Raw genomic sequence first — 24,137 nt, forward strand, 5'->3', positions numbered from 1 at the left:
AAATTATCCTTTATTGGAGGAATCATATACATTTACGAGTATTATTATAGCAATGCAATTGCAATTGTAAAAATTAAAAAGTTAAACAGAAATAAATTTTACTTTATACATAACATTTTACTACATAACATTGAATTGTTGAGGCACTTACATGATGAAACTCCATTATAATCGTCGAAAGAAAGGATTAACCTTAAGGGTTTCACAAAACTTTTAACACTCTGCGACTTGTTTCGCCACATTTATGAGCTAATCAATAAAATTATTTATGAAAATGATACAGAAATTCAATACTTACAATCTGATATAAGAATGGTTCTCCTATGATGTCGGCATCAGGAGCAAATCATCTAAAACAAGCAAAAATTGGTCGTTCGAAACACAAAAATACAATTTTTGTCGTTGTTTCATGCATTAATCACAAAAATTATGAATGAAAATTATAGAGAAAGTCAATACTTCCCATCTGATATAAGAATAGTTCTCCTACTATATCTGGTTGAGGTGCAAAGCGCGTAAAACCAGCTAAAATCAGTCCTTTGAAACACCAAAATGCAATTTCTGTCACTAATTCATGAGCTAATCACAAAAGATATTAAGATATTAATGAATATGATAACGAAATTGAATACTTACAATCTGATGCAAGAACTGTTGTCCTACAGCATCGCCTTCCGCAGCAAAACTCCAAAAAACAATAAAAATTTACTACTCATAGTATTACTTTGGTCCTGGCAACCATTCCACACGAACTATACACGACTAATAAATTAAATTGGAATCCGTAGCCCAACGGAAGAGATCCAACTACTGGCATACACAGGCACACGTGGTGAACTATCGTAATTCTGGAGTCGATTCGCGATAAATCATTTAGTTCGTAGTCGATGACCAAATGATTCTAATGTTTATATTAATATGTTGCAGCCACGAGCTAATATAAAAACGAATAGCGCGCGTGCACATGCAACCACAGCGCAACACCGACTGAGTAAGCAAAATAATAGTCTGTGGCAATCTGTGGCAAGCTGCCTGCCGATACCGACACGACTGGTTCTCATAACTACGTCATCTAGAATTAGGAACCCAAACCAGTCTCAAGCAAAAGCGGTACTAGCACCATCTAATTTCGGTGGTCCAAAATAACGCTATATTGCAGGGAACTGTACTACAACTACCAACATTGGAAGAAACGAATTATTTGGATGGACACAAATTCAACTAACTTAACAGAAAAATGCCATTTTTGTAAGTTTCCAGTGAGTTATTGATAAATATTAATTATGAAAATGATAAAGAATTCCAATACTTACAATCTGATACAAGAACGGCTACCCTACGAGGTTTGGTTTTCTTGTTACACCCCTAAAACAAAAATTAGTGCCTTAAACTAGAAACAGCATTTTCGTGAGTATCCAGGCGATGTAATTACAAATGTTATATATAAAAATAATAAAGAATTCCAATATTCACTGTCCGATATAAAAACCCTACGAGGGCGGGTTCAGGTAGCGCCAAGCTATGTACTGAAAAAGGTAACTGTAAATTCAAAACTTGTCTCGGGGCACAAAACATCCGAACAAACGATTAAACAATGGATCAAAAATCAACAATACGTGCAATTCCTAGACTACAAGCAATCCTGTAAGGTAAAAAATTCATTGTATAGGTTAAGAGATAAATTCAAGTGCTGTTGTACGAAAGCAATTCCTTTTAGTAATAAAGAACTCTTAAAAATAAATTCCTGCAATACGTAGACGTTTTCGCCTAAAGTGCAAAACCACACAAAAATGCCGAAGATTTCCAAACGAACGAAATCGTTCCGGGAATCGCTTTTCAGTGAGGTATTTGCAATGACCGCGGGAGTAAGGCACTCACTGGACACTGATCAAGCAGCAAAAGAAGGATTAAAGCAACGATTAGCGTGGCGAAATGCAATGATGATGCGCCGGGAGAGACGGCTCTATCGTCAAAGAAAAAAAGAGCAAGATCGAAAACAAGAGCTGGCCAGGCAAGCCGCTCTTCGTTCCCGTTGTGCTCGCAAACAAAAGCGCACGAAAACAAGATCGAGATCGGTCTCCTACAAGGACAGTACCGATCTAATATCATTGAGTTCAGAAGAGGACACGGCCAGCTACCATTCATCGCACTGCTCACAATGGACACAACTTGACGAATACTTTGATAAGATTGAAGTTAAAACATAACTTGTTCGCGTTGAGTATTGCTTTAATTCATTGTGTGTAAATAAATCTATGAATATTTTCGTTTTAAATTAAGGTATAATTTTACATCCTCTTTTGCATTTGCCCTTGTTCCCTCTGTCATGATCCTGATCATATTGCTTAAGTAATAAGTGATATTTACCTAGGTACAAAAATACTGGACTTTTATTCTTCGCTCTCCGCTAAGAAATCCTCCATCATTTTCACCAGGCTTTCGATACCGTCCAGATAGTTAACATCCGGGCGGGTGATGCTGTCAGCCGGAAAGGTGTGCGAAAAATCGATCATACGCGCCGCGGCCCACACTTCACTATGGCAGTCGTCGACAAGATCCTCTAGAATATTCGCGTAATCAGTACGAATTGAACGCAATTCCTCATCGTAATTATTATGAAACGAGTGCATGCGTTTCAAGCTAGCAGCCGGTCGTCGTCTACCCGCCTCCACAGCCTGAGCGGGCAACGATGAATTAAATTTTGTAGCACGACATGGAAAAATCGGACCTTCCTTAGTTAATTGTCCGCTGAATCCGGTTTTCGTACATTTATCATCGAGTATTGCGAGACTAAGCGGACGATAAAGACTGTTCGTACGGCGCAAACCGCAGGCAGACTCTGTTTCAGGCGGGGTTGTTCCTGTCGGCGGTTTGGAGCTCGCGTCGAAAAACTGACGCAAACGTCGCGCGTCATAGATGAGCAAAATCGACGAAGAATAAAGGCGATGACGACGCTGTTTGCGTGCCCAGCGCTGAATATGCCACAGATCTACCAGCAGCTGGACGACCAGAATTCGACGCATTGGTTTACCAACACCGTTTAGAAAAAAACGCATGGCTAAAATGAAAAAGAGCCAAAAACATTATTTGCATAAATAAAAATTTATTACATACATTCAACTATGGTGTCCTTATTAAGTTGCTTGCCGTAAACTCGGCCAAACTTCTGCATAGCACCGGTTTTCACATCATAGACCTGAAATCCAGGAATACAGAAACCATATTCACGCTTGGACTCCAAATATTTTGCCTAAAAAATGTATGTCAGTTTAAAACGCATAACTTGACTAAGAAACTTACATCTTCGCCGTTTATTTTTTCGAGTGTGGCTTCCGGATCCCAAGTCCGCCTCCCAATCTTAACATCCATGATGCATGGTTCACGCATGCCGCGTGTAAGATCCTCCATGACAAGGCATTGCACGCAACTGCCGTTGATTTGAACAACGCTGCGACCGAAAAATTTAGGCACCAGTTTTTTGATTAAGACGTCCGGTTCACATTCGTCCACACCAATGGATTGCAGATGTTCGTAGAAACTTGCCTCACGATTAAAGTACACCGGATTCGGAATTGGCTTGAGCAGAGCCTCCTTGAACTTGATGATACCTATCGGAAAACCACTATTAGTTAATTGAACTGCAGAAGTTCCAAGCTCCATGACGACGCGCCGTCCGACTGAACTCTCCGTAATAACCGTACTGGTTTTATAGCAGAAAATAATGCATTGTAACGAGAGATAGTTTACAAATATTCAGTCGGCAAGCGAATCGGAAACACAAACACTAAACAATTCAGCAGAAGTTGTAAAATCAACAAGATTCCATGCATTTTTTCATAGTTTCCAATCGTGAGTAATTCCACACTGCAGACAAATCTGCCCGGAAGAATAAGTGCGCCTAGCATCATTAATGCTGATTTGTGCAACAATGTATGTTTATAAACTACTACAGTTAAACAAATCGCGCGTAAGATAGCAACAAAGTATGTTACACAATTACCAACCAACTTAACATTAAACAAACACCTATTATGTTGCCATGACAACACTATCAGCAAAAAAAGTTAAAAATAAGCAAAATGTACATACCAAAATGTTTGTCACTGTTCAAATGGCCAGCAACTTGATTTTGAAACAATGTCAGCTCTCCATTTTCTTCAACATCCTGGGCAGTGTCCTCCACCTTCTTATTATCAGCTAAACTAAATACTGAGATTGATTCAGTGTGGTGTTTCTTGTTGTAATTGTGATAACTCTGGTCCATCTGAGTTAAACCCATATTGCAATGTGGATTGTGCTTCTTGTTATTGTTGTTTCTACTGCAATGCAGCCTAAAAGTGTCATATCGTTAAGGTGGTAATCCGAAATGATTAGATAGTGATCGTTATCGATGCCGAATGAAACAATAAGCGAAAAACGCGAAAATATGAGAAAAAATTCAAGAAACTAACCTCCTCGACGTCGTTGACTTGGCTCACTCTTGCTTTGCCATCGCATCGGTGGATGAAGACGTCGTCGGCTCAAATAACGACGGAATTTTCGCGGGAGTACCTGCAGAGGACACACCGCATTTTCTTCGGCGACGATTCGCGACTGCAGACGCGAAACAAGCCAAGGCGACGCCGGCGCGACGCTGTGGTGTGGAGGGCGCGTTGGTCGAGCGGCGCGGCAAGAAAACAAGCCGCGGGGAAAACCGGATCGGTTGAACTCACTCATTGCCCGTGCACTGCTTGTGAATCATATTATATTTCCATGTCTTTGATGTTGAGGTTGATCGTTTTTGTGGGAATTCTGATGTTCGGATATAAATAAAGATATGATGTAGACAGATGAATGCGTCTGGGAATCCAGCAGTACACGTCCTCCACGTTTGGTATTCATCAATCTACAACTTATATAAATATTTAAATTAGCGACTTTCACGTAACACTCGATTATTGCGATTTTTAAACAAATAAAAATTAAAATGCAAATGTTTGTTAATGTGTCTGGTAGTCTGCAACCCAATATACATCTCCCACCTCCCACCTTTTCCAGTTAAATTTAAAAATTTAAATAAGTTTACAAATAAGTTTTTGGTTATGATTATTTTTAGAGTAATATTGTTGATATTATTACAATATTATGATTGTTACTTAGAATCAAGTAATATGAACGTTATCAATGTACATGCAAAGAATACCAGTTGAATATCAACATATAATTACTTATTATTCCGAGTACGAATTAGACCTCGCGCTGTTTATGAAAGATAGCACAAGTGTTTTTATTTCTTTTTCCACCTAAGCATTAGAAAACTACGCCAATGTTGATGCGTAACGCGAAACAAAGATGAACAGAGTAAATTTCCGTCACAATGTCGCAATCAACAATTTCGCGTTGTTATTTGCAAGAATAATTAAGTTTTTAATATTTGCCTATAAACTAACTTTAATTTTACTGAATAAAAAATAAATTTTGTGTTTTTTTAACTTAAAAATATTCCATTTCAATGCAATGAAATAAAATCCTTCCAAAAGTCCAAATTATTACATTTTATAACAGTAATATTAAAATAATTAATATGTATTGAATGAACAGGTGTTTGATTATCAGGAAAGTGAGCAAACAGTCGTTTCGAATGTGTGAACGTGCGCGAAAGTATTGATTCTCAGCGACGTACGTCAAGCACGTCGAGGACGATTCGCGCTGTTCGTCCTGCGCCCACGCGTCAAACGCGTTTAGTGTGCGACGCAATAAACACGCTGATCCTGCGGAAAGTCCAAGCCGCGCGTCGGCTACCGCCGGCTTTAATAACTCTCCGGCAGCTGTAGCAAGTCCTGGCAGGACCATGGAGGACTTCCTACAGAATACCATCAAGGAGTGCGGTACTTTCAAGGCGACCCACGTCAAACAGACTGCACAGGAGGCATACGGTAAGAAAATTAGGTCCTTGGTTAGTTCTATTTTGTATATTTTTACCAAAACCCGCAATATTTTGATGATAGACTTCGATTGAAAGCGTAATAAACGAAGTTTTATGTTGTCCCTTTGAGAAAAATTGGTAATGTTGTTAATGTTGTTATAGATCTCCTTTGCTCCCAAAACAGCTTGTTGCGTACCCCATCTCATGAGCTTCGCGCGGCGTGCTTCAAACCGATCAAAGGATGCCTTGAATCCAAAAAGTCGAAACTGCTTTCATTAGGTCTGAGTGGACTCGCTGTAAGTTACATAAGTCCTGTATTCAAATTTTCATTGTTACATGACCAATTCACTTCAAGTGATTACCGCATAAATTTGAATAATCGCTATTTATTTTTGTACCACTCTAGAAAATTATTCGAGATGAGCGCTTCCAAGCCGGAAGTGAACCGGAAGATGATTCTCTCTGGCTGCCATCGCAACTTTTACACGCCACTTCGTCCATGTTGACGCAATGCGATGACACACAAGTAAGAAACTCATTTATTACGTTTCCTTGTAATATATCATAATGAAAATGTGTCAGGTACACATTCTGCGATGTATCCTTTCCATGGCCTGCGCATCCAGTTGGGCATTAAATGGAAGACTGGTCATGTTGCTGGTGGGACGGTGTGGAGAAGCTTATGAATGTGGTACGCAGCCAGTAAGAGCCGCCGCTCAAGCTGCCGCCAGCCAAACTTTAACAGCTTTTTGCACTTTTCTTGGTAAAGAATTAATTTTTATCCTTGTTTTATTCACTTTACTATCTTAATATCATGTTCGCAGACGAAGAATGCCAGGAAATCCTTCAGCAACAAGCAAAGCATCGTAACTCCGGAAGCAGTGCCGAAATGGTTTACAATAAGACTTCGGCAGTGGCGTGTTTCAACGAGGCAATCCCTGTCATGCAATACATTTGCTCTAAACTAGAAGAAATGAAAATGTAAGCGTAACCATTCAATCAAATCCAAAAACAAATGATGGTAATTCATTCTTATGAATTTTTACAGTGTTCCAAAGTCCAACGAAGTAATTGTATTCCTATTGGAATGCTTGTTGACTTTAGTAGGAGCGCTTCCTCCTTCGGTACATTCTAACACCCACTTCACCACGTTTTTATGGCAAAGGTTCTGTCCAGCCCTGCTTGCCCTGCTAGGAGCACCAGGAGATTCAAATGATCCAGGTCTATCCACGCATCAAGCAAAAATCGTATACAGGTAAACTAAATTTCTGAACAAATCTACCTTCGCAGAAAACATTACAGATGTTTATTTTTATTTCCCCAGTATTGGGATTCAAGTGGTACGTCTAGTTGGCCGTGAACGTGCTTTGCGTCCGGTTCTGGAAGCACTTTTTCATCGAATGCTCCTGTTACCTGCGCCTTCAAAACGTTTGGAACCATTACGTGCGGCCAAAGAACTTTTGCGGTCCCCCGGACGTCTTGCTGATTTGTTATTACTAACAGGACCTATTTATCGCCATGCTGGAGATGACATGGCCATAATACGATTGTATGTTTGCCCATACTCTTAAAAAATCTGTCAAAAACTATTTTAACTGTTTTGTATTAGGATTATGGACTCCATAGAAGAATCAGCAGCTTGTTTAGATGTGGGTGTGCTCTTGGCAAGCGTTGAGTGTGTTTGTGCTCTTCTCGGATCACTTGAAGCAATGTGCGCTACAGGAGAAGGTATGGACGCTGAAGCTGCCGAAGTAGCCAATGGACGCTATGTCACACTTGATCAAGCTGACTACACAGGACCACTGACGTACCAGTCGTTGGCACGTTTACCAAAACCGTATCGAGATGTAGTAGCTAATTTGAAATACGCGAGTGATTCGGAAGAAAGTTCTGGAATTGAGAGAGGTGGACGTGATGTAGATGATGGAGACGATAGCGATGCTTCCGGTGCAACTGAAGGTCCCGAAGAGTACGACGCAGGAGGTGATGACGATGATGAAGATGACAGCATCATGGACGATGAGAGTTTCCTCACAAACCAACAACTACAAAAATTGCATAACATCCCAAAAAGTCTTCACTTAGGACGCACTGGTATTGATGAGTGCAACACAGACATGGAGCGTCACAATGCCCGTCACTTTGTTAAAACGCTTCAAAATATCCTGCTTCCAAATTTGCTTACACTTAGATCATCAATTCAGGTAATACCAATGGTATTTTAAAAACAACATATTTTTAATAAAAACATCTTTAGATTGATGAGGTGCTTCAAGAGTTTGCATCAAAATGTTGCGAACACAACGCTGCTCAAGCTTACGACATGGTAACCCCGATAGTAAATGCCGATGGTATATATCTCGCAACATACGCAGCGCTACTTTTGAACTTGCGACTTATTCGCAAAGGGCACTACCGCAATCAGAATCATTCACAAACGGATGTGGCCCCAGGGGAAACTGATTCACCTACAGTAATCATGACAGAGGCGCAATTCGTTGATGAGATACATGGTAGCGGAGTGCTGGTATATGTATCTGCTACTTGGCTCTGCGAATTGTATCAAAACGTCCTTGCCAAGTCACTTTTAGAACTAGCAGGGTACGATTCTAAGAGTTCGCAACAACCAGCGTTAATAAGCTTGTTAACAGGTACCACTAACCATTATATTACACAGTAAAACTGTAATGCATGTTATGAAGTGAAATCTCACGTTCAAATTTGAGTAATGCATGATTAAATGATAAGAGATAAGCGAAAATGTGGGCGTAAATATTATCTGCTGAGCTGGTATTACGTTTCTTATTGTCTTTTTAGATGTGGGTGGATTATGCCCCAGCCAACAGCTCACCGACTGGCAAAAACTACAACGTGTGCACCAAGGACAAACGGAAACATCTTCTGAAGCAGAGGCTGGTGTTAAATTAGCGCGGCGCGTCCTCACCTGCTGCTGGCAGTCGGTGGTGGCCGTGTTAAGCGCTGGCCTTGGAGAGCCTACACCAGCAACTTCGGCAACTGGTGCAGCAACCACATCTTCTCTGGGACGACTGGTTGCACGCCGGGGACGACAAAAGTTAAAACAACGTCTGCGAGATGATGTTATAACCGCCAGTTTAGAAGGATTACAGAAAGCTGCAAGTTTGAGTAACACCCTCAAGTTGCAAACACGCAGCAGTAGTATTCTGGGCTTGTTATCATCATCCGCGTGTTCTCAATCTCCTTCAATGCCCGGGACCACCACAGGTCCTAAATTACTAGCGGCTCATGCACTTTCGTTAGACGTACTGCTTTCGAAAGGACTGGATCTGGCGGTTCATAGTCAGCAGTGCTGGGCCCATGTGTTTGCTGCTTGTGTGGCAGTATCCGCTCTGGAACACGCACTGTTCAGTAGGACTGGCGCTGCCCAGTTGCTTATGGTAACAGCACAGAGCAAACAGAAGCAGAATCAGGTCACTTCTACAACATACAACACCAGTAGCAACGGACCTGACGATAAATCAGAGAAAAATTGTCTTGAAGAAGAGACGTAAGTATAGAATAACATCAACTCAGGCAAAATTATAAAATCTTGTTTATTTTATTTAGGGTTGACGTATACAGTTTCCTGCAGACCAACAATCCTTTCTATAACGGTAACGTTCCCCAGAACGGAAATAATTCTACGCCTTCCTCATCAGAGACGACAGTAGCGGAAATTGTGGAACGGTCGGGTGTTCTAAATACTTCCCGCGGTAGTGGTCTCCTTGCCGGTGTACACGCAGCTAAAGTCTGCTGTGTGTTATCTTCGAAAGCAGACGAGTTGTTCCACAACGCGTCCCAACGTCTCTCTTTACCTGCTCTTTTAAAATTCCTCACGGAACTCTGCAAAGCATCTCACCTTCAACTTTTCTCAACACACGCTTCCTTAGGTGTCTACGCACCATCTCAAACCCACTCCAATTTTGGATTTCTGGGCACACGTCGTCCTTGGTGGCGTCGTACCTCGAAAGAACCATCTCACAAACCTCCAGTTTCCTTGCTTCTGTTTCGAATTGGAGAGGTAACGCTAAAGTGTATCCGCTCTGGACGTCCGTTGATTCATACCATGAAGATCTGGTCTATCGTTGGTCCTCACTTCATGGAAGCCGCTTGCCATAAAGACCGTGAAGTCTCCAAGAAAGCCATTGCTGCTATTCACGATGTTATCACGTGCGTACTCAACGACCAGTCGGAACTACCGCACTTCCACTTTAACGAGGCGCTGTTTAAACCTTTCGAGAATCTCCTATGTCTTGAGATTTGTGACCAGGACGTTTTGGACCAAATTGTTGCTTCACTTTGCGAGTTTGTTGAAGCAAACTCTTCGGAAATCAATTCGGGATGGCGACCTTTATTTGCAACTCTTCGCAACACAGCTTCCACATGGGGAGGTCCCACCCAGCCCTTGCAAATGGGAGGATCTGCTGGCAACGCAATTTTGGATATCTTCTACATTTTTCTTCAAACTGATAATACTCTAGTGTTTGCAAACGCAGCTTTAGATTATATCCTGTGTCTTTTGGCACATGTTAAAGTTGCCGCAACTCTTGCAAGCGTAGACGCTGATGACCACTTGGAAAAATCGCAAGACATGTTGGGTAGAAAGAAGCTCGACGTATCAATGTCCCAAGAATGCTTGAAGCTGATAGAAAGCTGTTCGAAAATCCTAGCCGCAATGTACACCATGCCTAAATGTCCGCGATTCAACCTGACACATCGGATGAGTATTGAAACAGCTCCGCAGATTGTAGACACGTGTCTGCCAAATGACACTATTCAGAACTGCTCAAAGTTGTTATGCACCGAAGATACCAACGGTAATCCCAGCATAAATTTACAGTCTTGTCCTGTGAGTTATAAGCTCCTCTCGTTGGAGGAAGACTTAAAGGCACAGATTAGTCTGAGGGAAATGGATGCTCAGAAAGGCAGTAATGGTCTGCTCAAGGTATGGTACATTTTGCTGGAAGGACTTACAGCTAATCTACATTTGGCGGGTCCAAATGGCGCCGTGCAAGGAGTCCAGGGCGGCCAAGCAGAAATGCTATTCAAGATCCTGAAAAGTATTCTTCCCATTAGGAATTTTGCTTTTTACTGCGTGAATCATCTCCTGCTGCCCACAATGCAGATATGGCTCCGGCGAAATGTAAAAACCATGACCACTATCCCACCCACAGAACCAACTAGTCCTAATTCACGAACAAACATCTCAAAACACCAAAATTCGGAAAGTATTTGGTTGCACTTTAAGCATTGCATTGGCATGACAGTTGAGCTGGTAGTTGAGTACCTCTCTGTCGCTTCAAGCTTTTCCATGGAACGAGATCATACTAATCTCCAATCAAACACCGGTGGCTCTTGTATAGATCTGGCTCTAAAGCAACTCCTTATTCTACTGATTGAAATTATCTCCACAGAAGAAGAAGGTGTTGCTCGACTGGGTGTGTCCTGCGTACGACATTTACTTCTTGCTCTGGGTCAAAATCTCACAAGCCGACAGTGGGAAATTCTGACCCTTGCCATTCATCGGGCTTGTACGGTTACCCTTGGTCCTCTGACCCAGCTAACCAGAGCATTCAAAGCACACAGTGACAGTTTTTATGGTGATCTGGCAACAGTAAAAGTTGCTGCCCGCAAAGCAAATGACAACCTGCCCAAGGTGTACGAACTAGGCTCCCAAGTCTTTCTGATGACCTCACAACGCAGCACAAATTATTATCCGCAGCATTTAGATAATAGAGCCACTTTTGCACATGCGCAGAACAACAACGCGCCACAGGGTAAAATATCACAAAGTTTCGTAAAGTTGCACCAGGGTCAAAACCTGAACGCACCCACAGTCGCAAACGCAGTCAAAACGTATCAGAATGCATCACCTAGCATACCCGCTGATGATACATGTGTACCAGCAGACGATAGGTCATATGTATTTCTTTTATACCCCATGGATATGGCCGCGGTGACCTCCCCCGATCTATTCACATTGAGGGTGCCTTTTAAAAATCTAGTAGTTGGACTGTTGGCGCACCAACTGCTGATGCAAACCATCAGCAGTGCACTCTTGCAAAATCTGCGCCATGTCACTCCAATTCTACAAATATTACACGTCACCTCCAATCTAGGTGGTACCCTACGTCGGGTAGACGCACGTCATATCTATCTGCTGCTAAAATGTCTCGAGGTAACCAACGAACGAGCAAGGGAATTCGACCTACGTCCTGGACTCAAGTTCCTCGTGCAAAAAGTGGGCAACTTACCACGAGCTGCAAACCTGTACACCCTGGCAAATACAAGTGAAGTAGTACAAATAATTGTTCTAGTGGAGCTAGCTCTGGATGGTATCGACAAATACCATCTTACATCTGGAGAAATCAAGAAGCTACTTGAAACAGACGTAGCAGATAAAGAAGGTCGCCTGTACACTGACCTGGACTACGTAGAGGAGTTCTTAAGACAGTTACGAAGGAAGTGGGAAACTTTATGTGAGAGTTACGCACGGCTCACTTTTGCTGGAGATGATGACGACCAGGAGGGAGATCACGGCCGAGACGAAGATCTAGAGGAAGAACAAGAAGAAGAGGGTACCAAACGACGCAGCAGTCTTAGTTCAAGTGATTCATGTGCTAGTTATCTAGAAAAAGATGTCCTCCCTGATTATCATCCCCGTGATGACACGTGGGAAGATAAAATCCTTACATCCACCGATGATGAGACCAATGAAATGGCAGCGAAGATCAAGAAACCTACGGTAGCTCCGTTGCCACCATCTTCAACTCCGCCGAAGTTATCCTATGATACAAACACATTACTGCAGATGACGTTGCGGCATCAGTCATCGCAGTTTCTGTCGGCTCCGTTCATCACGTCACAAATATCATCTTCAACTGTGGCGAAGAACGTTCTGGAGACCAAACAAAAACGAACAAATCCGTTTGATATGCCTAGCGCAACTAATGCATTGCCGCCTCCTCAACCAGTTCCCCCAGAGATCCAGCAACAAAGATCCCATTCAATTGAAGAAGATTTTGATGCTTTCCGACAAACAAGGATCGAGACGATGGAAGCTTGCCTTGAGCTTTTATCGTCACTCTCGGCTCAGAAACTGGCACCGTTGGCGGCAATTTTGAAAGACGGAGCTGTGGTCCTGGCTCAGACGGGCACCACCAAAGAGGATAAGGTAAAACGCACTGCTGAGGATGTCCTGAAGAGGATGAACTTACAATTCGATGTATAAATGTATAAATGTTTGGATATAATAAATCGCTGTGTAAGACAACTGTGAAATATCTTCATACACCGCCATCTAGTCTCGAAAAGAAGCAGTAGTTACATAATTTCGCGTCCAGGGGGTACCAGCAGTATTGAAATAGCTTCCAAATACAATTAACTCAATGCGTAATTATTTGCGCAAACAATTAAAACAATTAAACAACAGATAGATCTATGTCCCTTCACTGATTCATCAATTTTTTTAAAGGTCATTAACATTTATGTACACTTTTCACTGTTTTGTGTACCAAACGCACACACCGGCCACGTAATTATCCCTTAAATTGACCAAGGGGTGCCGATCACGAGACACGGACACATCAATTAATTGTCATTGCCGGCAAATGTAACTCAGTATCAATAAATGATTAAACAAATAAAGGTGAAGGGGCATAATTAGCCACGGTGGTCGCGACGAAGGCAACCTGAGCAAACAGAAGGTGGCCTGTCTAATTGATGGACGCTTAACGCGACGAAATTGATTACATAATGATAGAAGGGCTGTAATTAATAAACACGTCGACGTCCGGACACTACTTGCAACCTCAGAACAAATATTTTCGAAGCAATCAATTATTGAGCTGGAAACAAAGGATAGTGTAATTATCATGGTACCCTCGTCAAAATTCTAGAAGTTCCTCATTGGTGGAATGCAAGATGAGCAGGATGTGCAGGTCGATGTGGAGGAATCTAGTCTCCCCAAAAAGGGCGTCATTTCTCCAAGAAGCATCAGGCTATCATTCGCCGCGCATCACCGCCGTCCCCGCCGCCCCGTGCCGAGGCATTCCAATGAGACTGGAGACCGGAGAATATCCGATGCGCTCTGCGTTGTCTTGTCGGTCGGACGATGTATGCGCATGCCCGACAAACCGGTCGAACTCTTCGTACGAGTCGCGATTCGTGCTTCACAGTCGGTCGCCGTGACTACGGCACCCCCGCGCACCGCACCTTCCCCGCAACGGCCGACCCTTTGTCCCTACGCTTCGAGGATGAGCAGCGATGCGCACAGATATCTGGCTATCTATAGGATGAGCGCCACGGGCACCTCCCACAGCAGCCGAACAAAATGGCGAGGCGGTAACCAACCGCCTATTTAGCTGGATGCCGTCCAGAAGCCCCAAGAATAACTAAATAACTCGACCAAAACCAAACAAATGAATACCGCAGACTGGCGAGCAAAAAATATATATGAAGAAAGAATGAAACATGTTCGAGGCGATTTTCTGCAACTTCAACAAGTTATGATTGACTTTTGTTTTCTTTCAGCGCACGACGGGCTGGCGCGGTTCGCCGGGGCATCTGGAATTGATGTTTGACGTCGTCGAATGTTTGCCTTTGCGTTCGCGTTTGTTTTCTCGTCGCGTTCGTTTTGTTTACGCCGAGAATGCGAAAACGGCGGCGAACGGGAACGGGAGCGCGTTTGCTGAGCGAGCCTCGTCGTCTTGGCGACGACCGGTTGTGCGCGAAGATAAAGACGCCTCGCCGGCGGGGCGGCGGAAGAGTTGCAGCGGCAGAGAGTGTGCGGCGGTGAGGCGCGGGGTGCGGCGCGCGGCCTCGACCGCGCTTCACAGCACATCGTATTGACGTCAAAACGCGACTCCGGCGACTTCGGCTCAAGCTCGCGCTCATCCACTGTTCTCATCCTGCTGGCATCGATTTTATCGCGCCGCAGGCCGCAGCCGGAGCCGACCGGCCAACCGACGCGCGACGAATCGGATTTCGCTCCGCGTCTACCTATCTGCTTAACCATCCGTGGATGTCGTTAACTTTTAAATGGATCCGCAGCCATTACTGCAGGAATTATTCAGTTTGAACGTTTCGATGCCCACAAATAGGTACAGCTGTTGGCGGTAAAGTTGCAAGCGATTTTTATACGTCCATCAAACCGCAGACTAATCGCCCGCTTAACTTATTACGAACTAAACACATATTAATTAGACGCGACTAATCGCCCAACCACCCTTCAAATTCCTCCCAGATGTGTGTGCTGGATCGGGCGCGCTGTGCGGAAACGAATTTCACACTTCGGAAAGTGGGCCGCCAAGTTGGGTGTGAGTGTGACATCGAAACAGATGTCTTTTCAAACTTTAAACATTCAAACATTTTTTCACATGAGAAACAACTCATTACAGAACAAAAAAAATCTTCGATTTGCATCAGTCTCAAACCGGGAATGAATCTCCTCCCTCTGTCTAAGTTTGCAAGTTATGATCGAAGTTTGATTACGAACAAAAAGAAAAATTAGAAATCCCTCGGTCGGTCATAAATTCGCAACTTTTCCTCTGGCCGTCGGAGCGACGCTCCTCTTTGCTACTAGGGAGGCGGCAGCGGAGGCAACCAAGGCACGTATTATGCCCCCGCGCAACGATATATTCCGACCCGCCGGGACGTGCAACCCGCGCACGTCCGAAGAAATCGAAATTTCTCCGCATCGCGACAACGGAGGCGGCGGATAAATTACGAGCGCGTCCACATATTGCCGCCGACGCGCACCACAACCAAGAAACCGAGCAACAAAACTCATAACACATATTTCATTACACTGGCGGCGGGTTCTCGGCCCCCGGATAACAATGAAACGTAATAAAGTACAAGTGTGGAGAGAAGAATTGGGGGGAAATAGAATTAAAGAAAATACAATGTTGCTCTTTCACGCAAATATTCTCTCCTGCTGAAGAATGTGTGTTGCGTTGTTTTTTTTTTTGCAGTCGCGGATCGGTCGCGCCCCACGTTCTCGTTCTACTATTGAGTAGCCGGGCAGCAGCCGGAGCTGCAGCTCCTGCTCCTACGAGAGCATGAGTCAAAATCGTAAATTAGGTACGTGCCACAACTGCGCTCGTCAAACCAGAGCGTGTCCAGAGCGGACCGAAAGAGACATTGGCATCGACACTCCCGGCCCCTGCTGGCACCTGATCTCGCCTATCACACCACCGGCCGGCCGATGGCCGCGTTTTACGGACCGGCCCGCTACGGCCCGGCTATTTCGAACGCGCGCACATTTTATTACTCATTTATTCTTAGACGCTGTGTGTCCATCGCGCACGCATTCACGCACTCGAAATTCTCCTCGTCGTCGTCGTCGTCCAATAAAATAATCATATTTACATTCTACATACTTTCAAGTGGACGTGGCGCATTTTTCAAGCGCAAATGCTCTCGAATCGCTTGCAGCCGTGCATAACGCATCGTAAATTTTAATACAGCGCGCCCGAGCGCCGTTAATTAACGCATGCCGCACGCGTGAGCGCCATATATACATAAGTTCATAACTAATTAACATTAATTAACATATCATAATGATTCGCGTTTATAAACGCGCTGCAGCGATGCACGCAGCCTGCAGGCGCACTCCGAAAATGTAAACATTCGAACGCGTTATTACCTATTCATACATGATGAATGCGTGGTTTGTTTCAAGCGCGCGGACCGGACCGGTTCGTCCGCCCGCCCCCGCCACCGGTAGGACGCAGGCCAGCTGCGACTCGCGACACCCGACTTTGCCACCGGACTGCACAACAAAGACATTCGTGATTTGAATTTTTGCGCTCGCGCGCTGTAAAAGTGCACCTTGTATTTATTAAGTTTGCAGGAATAGAAATAGCTGTAGGTATGAAATATTCGTGGTGAGTTCCTAGCGTGCCTCGAGTTATTCATTTTTTTCTTTGCCCCCCCCGAGTGATTTTCGGGGGCAATCTTTATGGGAATATCAAAAACGTAACGAAACGTCGCGCGTGCATAAATGTTGTCATGTTTGGCGTGCCGTGATTCCTCATACCTGGCCATTGATTTTCATAACTTCGTGTCGAGCGTCGCGCGCGCAGAGGGTGGGTAGAAGAGGAAAAAAAAGGGCACACACACCCACCCCGGCAGCGAGCGCGTGTGGGCTTGTGGGGAAAAAATTACGTTATTATCTAATTAGAGGATCAGCGCGCGCGGTAAGTAAACGGAATCGCTTGACCGCAGCGCGGTTGCGCGAGTGTCATAAACCATCGCGGTGACCGAAGGCCCCCGCGCGCACCTCCCCCCCCGGAGCACCGAAAGGGTAGATGCACACACACAGATAACACCAGCTCGCGCGCCGCAAATGAATCATATTTCTGCGCGTTCGGCGTGCCGTGCGGCCAGCCGTGATTTTTAATCGCTCGCCTGGCCGCCCGACGCCGCCCCCGGCCGCTATAAAAGAAATTTACATAAAATCACGTCATATTCCTTTTCTTTTCGTCGTCATTGTCGTGTGTCCTCGTGTCGCGCGGCGTGCGGCGCCCCCGACACGCAATCCGTAATCATAAAAGCGACCGGACCGCGGGACCGGCCACCGAGGCGCACGGCAAATTAACCGCCCCCGCCCGCCCGAAGGAAACGAAGGAAAATGAGCAGCGAAGGATTCGTTCGTGATGTATGCCATAATGGCATGGCATCTGACCGCTGCCGCCGCCGCCCCCCCCCGCCGCTGCGGCCGGCCATTACCGGCCCGGCTCGAACGTGAACGATTTTCTCATTTTAATGACACATAAGAGGCACGTTAAAGATCTGGGACGTCGCTATCTGATTCTTTCGGCTTTGTTCGCCCGCCGGAGATTGCATGACAATTTTTATTATGCTCGACCCGCGAGCTACAGGGTGTTCCAATTAATCAACGCAAAAAATAGTTGAATTCCTTGAGGTACCTAAATGTGTTTAAATGCAAATATGCATTGAAATTATTCGCATTTATCCTTTTGAAACTCAGCTGCTTTGATTTTCTGTGACATTAGACAAAATTTGCTCAAAGAGCTCGAGACCAAATCGAGTGGTTGCAGAAAAAAAAGCGCAAAAAGCGCGGGTCGATACTCCGCGACGGAGGACTGAGGACAAGCAGGACGCAGCGAGATGCCTGAGCGCGGGGGGGGATCGGATCAGCCGTCGTCCCGACGACTCGTTATCTGTGATTGTGTGCCCCGCATCGGGGAGCATGCGGGGCGCGGGCCCGCAATGTGGGCGTACTCGCACGCGTGCCACTTCTCCGGCGGCTCCCCGGCCCCCAAGTTGGCTTGAGATGCGCGAGGTGCAAGCTCGTACCAGTCGAACGGGGGAATGCAAGCTTGCACTTAAAAAAAAATCCGGCTAAGCACATCAGCTTGGCTGGCTGGCATGTCAGTAGCAGTCCCGCAGCACCGAGAGCAATCGAAAGTCATTTGACTTTCGGGGGGAACCATAATACAAATACGACGCGTAGAAATTGACTGGCAAGTGACGATCGCACAGGTAACGAGGAAAGGTAAAAAGAGCACACTGGCAGGACGGCGGGGGGCCGCGGTGAGGGCGCGCGTACCATCCACTAGCTCCGCTCGCAGATAGGAGATGATAGCGCGGCGCGTGGCGGGGAGCTCGCACCGCGGCGTCGCGATTGGCGAGCGAACGCGATGTCCGCGCGCGCGACCGCCGCCGCCCACCGCGACGCGCCGTGCCGCGCGGCTTCTTCGCGCGCGTGTCTCCGCTCGCCTCTCCCTGCCACGCCGCGCGCGCGTTTTTGTCATCGTTGTCGGCGCGGCGCGGGGCGGCCGCAGGGCAGGCGGCGGGCCATGGAGAGGGAGCCGAGGAGGGAGCCGGGGGGGCCGCCCGCCTCGCGCATCGCACGCCTCGCGGCGCGCCCGGCGTGCGTGTGTGTCCTCCGTTTGTTCGTCGGTCGCTCGTCTTTATTTGCGGTCACCGGGAGCGAGACACGTCGCGCTCTCGCCGAGGTCCGAACGCACCGCGCGCGCCCACGCACACCGCGAACGGCCCATGCCCGAAAAGGACCTCCCGCGAGCCCGCATCTAACCTCAATTCAGCGCGAGGACGAGCCGCCAAAACTTGATCCTGCGGGCTGCCGCGTACACCGTCACGCGCCTGACTCCCGAGTGAACGAACGTCCCCGCACGTTACAACCCTTTCTGGCTGGCGGCTGCAACGTCGGATGTGCGCGAGTGTTATCCTTCTCAGCGTCGTCCATCATGAGGTGTAAGAGCATCGCCAGGAAGCTGACATCTCAAGGTGAGTCTTCCTTTATCAAAATTTCGAAAATTTCACACAAATTTCTCCGGCAACTCGTCGAGAAACTCATGAAAGCAACAGTCTACTCTGGTTGAAAACAAACAAAGTCATGCATGCCACAAGATAATTGTTTGAACAAACTTCAAACGTCAAAACAACCAAGTTTTGCTGGTTTTGTGTGGAGGCACTTTCTTTGTGGCGAATTTTTGCGATACCCTGTATGGTGCGTTAACCGTGTGCAGATGCAACTATGTGGCAGTTGCTGCCGCTTATCTACTGGCGTGCCTTCGTCTTGGTTTTGCTCTATACAAATCAGAATCCACGATCTCCGGCGTTCGTGCGCGCTGCGCCGCCGTTGCGTCTCGCGAATCGCAACCGCGCACGTCGCGTTTTCTCATTAATCTTTATTGTGTGTCTTTATCAACGTTCACCTCGGGAAATTCAGCGAAAAACTGCTTTTGCCCGCTTCCGAAAATCGTCGACGCCTCTGACTAAAACATGATTAACGTTTGTAAAAATGTAATTTGGGGCGTGAATGTTTCACATGGCATTTTAAGTAGGCGTTAAAATGTTCTCGGCGACTTAATCGATAAACAATATAAAATATACAAAATGTAGCGTTTGCGTCCGTCATAAAAGTTTATGATAATTACCGATAATTCTGTAATTATCGTCGAAAAAAGACGTAATAATTCTTTATAATTCGACGATAATGTATCCCATAATTTTGGCATTGTTTTGCATCGCGTTAAATTAACGGCCGATTGTTCTCCGGCGCGCGAGGCGCTGGAGCGGGGGGCGGCGAAGTTAAGACCGCGCTGCGCCGGCAGGTGACGCGCGGACGCGGATTAATCGCCGGTAATCGGCTGCTAATCGGAATGAACGAGATAATGTTTAACTGCGCTGCCGATTGTCCCGTTATCTGCGGCCAATGGGCGGCGCACCTCCGATTAGAAAACGTCTCTCGCGAGTATCGAGAAAGGTGAACGCCGATAAGGCGATCGAGCGGAACACCCAGCGATTCGTGAAATCGAACGCGCAAAGCTGATAACGTGCGCTATGATGACGGATCAATAGAAACAATTCGCACGCAGATTGCACGCGCGAGCGAGCGAGCAATCGATAAAATTCGGTCATTGCTACACATATTTGCGGGTGGAATTTATTAAACACCTTGTATACACGGAGGCACAAGGTTAGGCGGCATCTTGAATGCACGAAACGAAGATACCCATCACCGTTTCCGGGACATTCACATCTGTATTATCTTACGTTTTCACCTGTTTTATCTCTTTGTGCGCCTCCTCCGTCTTAATTATGTTCAATGTTGTCTGCGCCAGGCGCATTCATCAAAAACAATGCAGAGGATGTGCAGGATGCAACAAAGGAGGGCGAGATCGAATTCAGTCCGAAGGGAACATCCTGTCTATTTTAATGTGAGCTAGGTGGTGATGGTTAATTGCGCGAGGCTTCTTTTTGATGACGCACTGCGATGTTACCGTTTCGGACGCTGTGCGAGCGGTGTGGGGCGGTGGCGGCGCGTCGGGACGCTTGCCGGGCTTCGTCGATTGTCGCGCCGATGTGCGCGCTTTGAACTTTCGATTAATCGACGCCTTTGTTTCGTCGATGCGAAAAATAAACAGGCGCGACGGGCGCGCTGCGAGGTTTTGTAGCTTCGCTTTGTGCGTGCGGCGAACAAACGAAGCAGGTTTGTCGAGCGTCAGGCGCGCGCGATGCGCGTAAAAACTTTAAATTTATGATGCGTTCGTCAAGTTTCCATAATTTGATAAAGTGCCCGTTGAATGAAACTTTAATTCCAGTGCGTTTACCGGCCGCCTGACGCATGGACAATGCTTTGAGTTGCGGTACAAGCACCGAACATGATGTTTCAATACGTTGTTGTTTTTTTTTCTCTCTCGCATTTTTCAAAAAATGATTCTGCTATTCCAGTAGGGAGTATTTGCTCAACCTAGAATAAGTCCGCAGCGTTTGCATCGTGAATGTGTCTCTTGTTGTTGCTGGAAGTTGAACGCCTCGCGATGTCCGCGACAAAACAATGCGATGTTTTCGCGGGCCGTCCCGCGCATTCACGTACCGAAACGTAAAATAACCACGCCGAGAGAACGAACGCACTTGAAAAGCGCGCTGGCATTCGGAGTCGACTCTCGCGCCCGGCCGCTAGCCTGGCAAGTCGAAACAAAAGATGAGGAACGAATGTTTACACAAAAGACACGTCCCGCGCGCGCCGGGCCCTCGCGAAGGAAGAAACCTTATAAGCATAAGCGCGCGCGATGCCCGCATTGCATTGCCGATACGCCACGCCAACAAAACGCGCCGAGTCAGAAGAAAGAGCAGAGACCAGGCCAGCAGGGAAACGAACGCGAAGCAAAAAGTCTCTCGCGCGCCGTGTGGCTCTTTGTTTCGAGAGATGTGCCTTCCTGCGGTCGGCGCACGAAAGTGTCATAAGATTATTGAATTTTTCCATCCGTGGGCGCTGGCGACACACCAACATGTACGCACATGTACGCAATGCACACGTGTCGGTGGTGGCGGCAACGACCACTGGCCAGCAGCCGACGTCCGGCGTTATTAGAAAAACGAGGCCGCGTCCCGCCCGTAAATCACATGACATGCGAGACATGCGACCGACCGCCTCACCTGCGACATCGATAAAGACGGCAGCGGTGGTGGTGGTAGCGGCATCGTCGACCAACTCAAGGATTCCGCAATCTTATCGCCATGTCTTATCGTCCTTTTTCACTGGCGTTCGCCTTCGCGCTCGCACTGCTTCCCTTATTAATGCGTCCGGCGTAATTGCGAGCGTGTGACAACCGCCCCCATGGCGGCCAAGAGGCAAAGAGGAAGATCGCGTGCGCGCGGATGACTAGATCGCATGTTCGGGGCGCGTGTCGTGTCCTTCGCGTCTTATCATTAAAGACGGGGGTCGCCGAGCGCCTTTTCACGCCCCCGGAGATGATATCGCGCTCGCCGGCGCGCACGAAAACAAGACGCGTCGCAAGTAAACTTAATGACAAACCGCGTTATCAATCAGCTTTATCATCGTCCTGCAGTGGCGGCGCGTGCTTTTTCTTTTAGCGTTCTGAGAGCTTTCGTGCGTCCACGACGATCTCGTGTGCGCGCGCTTTTTTTTATGACACATATTAATATATTGCCTTAATTTGCCCGCCGGAGCAGCGCCGCTTTGATAAACTGCCGATGATAAAGCCGGTCGCGCGCGGCAAGGACGCCGAAACGCGATTTCACTGCGGGAGTAGGTCAGCGGCGGAGATTATGAAAAATTACGAGGAATTACCCTGCATGGGAATTCGCGCGCGCGGGCTGCTTTATTATTTCTTCGCGTTTGCGTCTCGTTTCATTGATAAATCTCGGACGATAATGCGAGGGTTTGCGCTTTATTATATAACGCACGACACGCGCACCGCAGAGAGCTTTAAGCTCACGCATTGATTTTTTATTTTTTTTTTTTGCATCCGTGCCAAACGACACTTAGAAAAACCAGTCGTATGTAGTAGGTATATGTAAATATTTGCAAAGCGTAGATTTTCCGCTTGGAAATTAATACAATTGCGCAAATGTTACAAAATCTCTGAGCCATCAAAAAGACAGTTTATCGAAGTTAATATCCTCCGAAATTAAGAAAGTTCCGAGAGCGCACACGAAATTAAAATTCTTTACGAGAGTCAAGCGTGCGCGAAAAATGCGCCCGGAGCTTATGCTCGTAAAGTGTCCGCATTTGTCGCGAATTGTCCCGCCTGGAGGCGGCAGCGCCGCCGCCTCGGCACACTAATTGTTCGCGTCTTCAATTTGAATTGTATCGCTGTCATCGTAAAGATCCGTAAAGTCATAATAAAGTCGTGCGATAATCGCGACATTGTGACTTTAATTGCTCCGGGGGGCGCGCTGGGGGCGCCGAATGTCGCCGAGTTTACGATGATCTTAACGCCGGCAGTCGACGGCGAAGGCGCAGCGCCAAGAACAATTGATGGCGGCGCGGAGTGTAAATTACCCAGCGCGGGGACAGCTTGCGCTAATTACGAATTAGGATGCACGTTGGCAATGGTTGCCGGCAGTGGATTTCCACCTCGGCACTACTCCACACATCGACACATTTCAATTAAATCGCGTGTTTGTTCGATAGAAGATGTAATTGAACGGAGACAATTAGAAAGTCAATCAAGGCGGCGGCGGCGCAGCGCGGGATATCGTGCGATATCATGTCATGTTTGCGCTGATGGGGTGAAGTGGTGCTTCGTTGAAACACTGGGGTGGAATCGACGTGTTATTAGAGAGGAGGCGGCGCTCGCGCTCCTCGCTGATTGCTTTCGGCTCGCGTGTCTGAGATCAATCGACGTCGCCGCTGCAATTTTCCGAATTTCCACTCTCGCCGCCCCGCGAGTTTTCAAGTTTCGTCCCTAATTAGATTCTATTCTCGGTCGACTCGCAGATAGGAAGGAAGCAATTTCGCTCGCTGCCTCGTTTCCGAAACAATCACATATTACCGCTTTTATTTCGCAATCGATACCGCCGGCTCTACATCTCAATGCAGTTAAACAAGAATTTAAACAAGAATAACACGAGAAGATATAAAAAAAAAAGAGAAACGCGGTTATTAAAACACTCGATGCCGTTTAGGACACAAACAAACCGTTGTTCGACAATCAACTCGAAACTATTTAATTGTTTACGCTCTCGTATTTGATGGAATATTCAATATTTGTGTGTTTGTTTGCTTGCGCTAGTCAGTCGCTGGCTGGTGTTTATTAATTTGAAATATTGAGCGACGCTTTGTTCGTGTCCTCCGTCCGCGCGATCGGTGGATAATGGTGTGGATGTGCTGGTCATAAATGTCAGGTCGGCGTTCTTTGCTTGCGCGCTCCTCGCCGATCTCGTTACGTCAAGTCAAGTCGAGTGGTGC

The 24,137-nt window shown here is 46.4% G+C and overlaps 3 protein-coding genes and 1 long non-coding RNA gene across 4 annotated transcripts in view; 3 read left to right on the top strand and 1 right to left on the bottom strand.

Moving 5' to 3' along the window:
• Positions 1-1,425: 1,425 nt before the first annotated feature.
• LOC135800882 (uncharacterized) lies at positions 1,426-2,275 on the top strand. Its single transcript, XR_010550244.1, has 2 exons — positions 1,426-1,649; positions 1,718-2,275. It is a non-coding gene; the product is annotated as an uncharacterized lncRNA (long non-coding RNA).
• Ipk2 (Inositol phosphate kinase 2) lies at positions 2,209-4,953 on the bottom strand. Its single transcript, XM_065314148.1, has 5 exons — positions 4,452-4,953; positions 4,090-4,331; positions 3,301-3,608; positions 3,115-3,250; positions 2,209-3,058 (listed from the first exon to the last, which is right to left on the bottom strand). The coding sequence occupies exons 2-5, from the start codon at positions 4,277-4,279 to the stop codon at positions 2,391-2,393; spliced, it is 1,302 nt and encodes a 433-aa protein (XP_065170220.1). The 5' UTR covers positions 4,280-4,331; positions 4,452-4,953; the 3' UTR covers positions 2,209-2,390.
• A 778-nt stretch (positions 4,954-5,731) lies between these two features.
• LOC135800700 (brefeldin A-inhibited guanine nucleotide-exchange protein 3) lies at positions 5,732-13,196 on the top strand. The gene is made up of 11 exons (XM_065314042.1): positions 5,732-5,915; positions 6,068-6,201; positions 6,312-6,431; positions 6,488-6,668; positions 6,730-6,886; positions 6,954-7,160; positions 7,230-7,454; positions 7,515-8,109; positions 8,163-8,556; positions 8,723-9,431; positions 9,491-13,196. The coding sequence occupies exons 1-11, from the start codon at positions 5,831-5,833 to the stop codon at positions 13,152-13,154; spliced, it is 6,471 nt and encodes a 2,156-aa protein (XP_065170114.1). The 5' UTR covers positions 5,732-5,830; the 3' UTR covers positions 13,155-13,196.
• A 5,669-nt stretch (positions 13,197-18,865) lies between these two features.
• ham (hamlet) overlaps positions 18,866-24,137 on the top strand; it is a 32,239-nt gene continuing 26,967 nt past the window's right edge. Inside the window, exon 1 of the mRNA XM_065318200.1 lies at positions 18,866-19,201. Coding sequence (XP_065174272.1) covers positions 19,162-19,201 — 40 coding nt within the window. The 5' untranslated portion in view covers positions 18,866-19,161. The remainder of the gene's footprint in view (positions 19,202-24,137) is intronic.

Source organism: Atheta coriaria, unplaced genomic scaffold, assembly GCF_025399875.1.
Source record: "Atheta coriaria isolate IRGN ID8LTWV9N9 unplaced genomic scaffold, Caltech_Dcor_3.1 hic_scaffold_1_pilon, whole genome shotgun sequence".
Taxonomy (NCBI): domain Eukaryota; kingdom Metazoa; phylum Arthropoda; class Insecta; order Coleoptera; family Staphylinidae; genus Dalotia; species Dalotia coriaria.

Excerpts from the sequence above, each read along its gene's own strand:
- Ipk2 (XM_065314148.1), bottom strand. The coding sequence starts at position 4,279 with ATGGGTTTAACTCAGATGGACCAGAGTTATCACAATTACAACAAGAAA. Across the intron at positions 3,609-4,089 it reads GAACAGTGACAAACATTTTG|GTATCATCAAGTTCAAGGAG; the intron begins GTATGTACATTT and ends GTTTTCCGATAG. Across the intron at positions 3,059-3,114 it reads TAAGGACACCATAGTTGAAT|CCATGCGTTTTTTTCTAAAC; the intron begins GTATGTAATAAA and ends TTTTCATTTTAG.
- LOC135800700 (XM_065314042.1), top strand. The coding sequence starts at position 5,831 with ATGGAGGACTTCCTACAGAATACCATCAAGGAGTGCGGTACTTTCAAG. Across the intron at positions 6,669-6,729 it reads AGCTTTTTGCACTTTTCTTG|ACGAAGAATGCCAGGAAATC; the intron begins GTAAAGAATTAA and ends TCATGTTCGCAG. Across the intron at positions 8,110-8,162 it reads CACTTAGATCATCAATTCAG|ATTGATGAGGTGCTTCAAGA; the intron begins GTAATACCAATG and ends AAACATCTTTAG.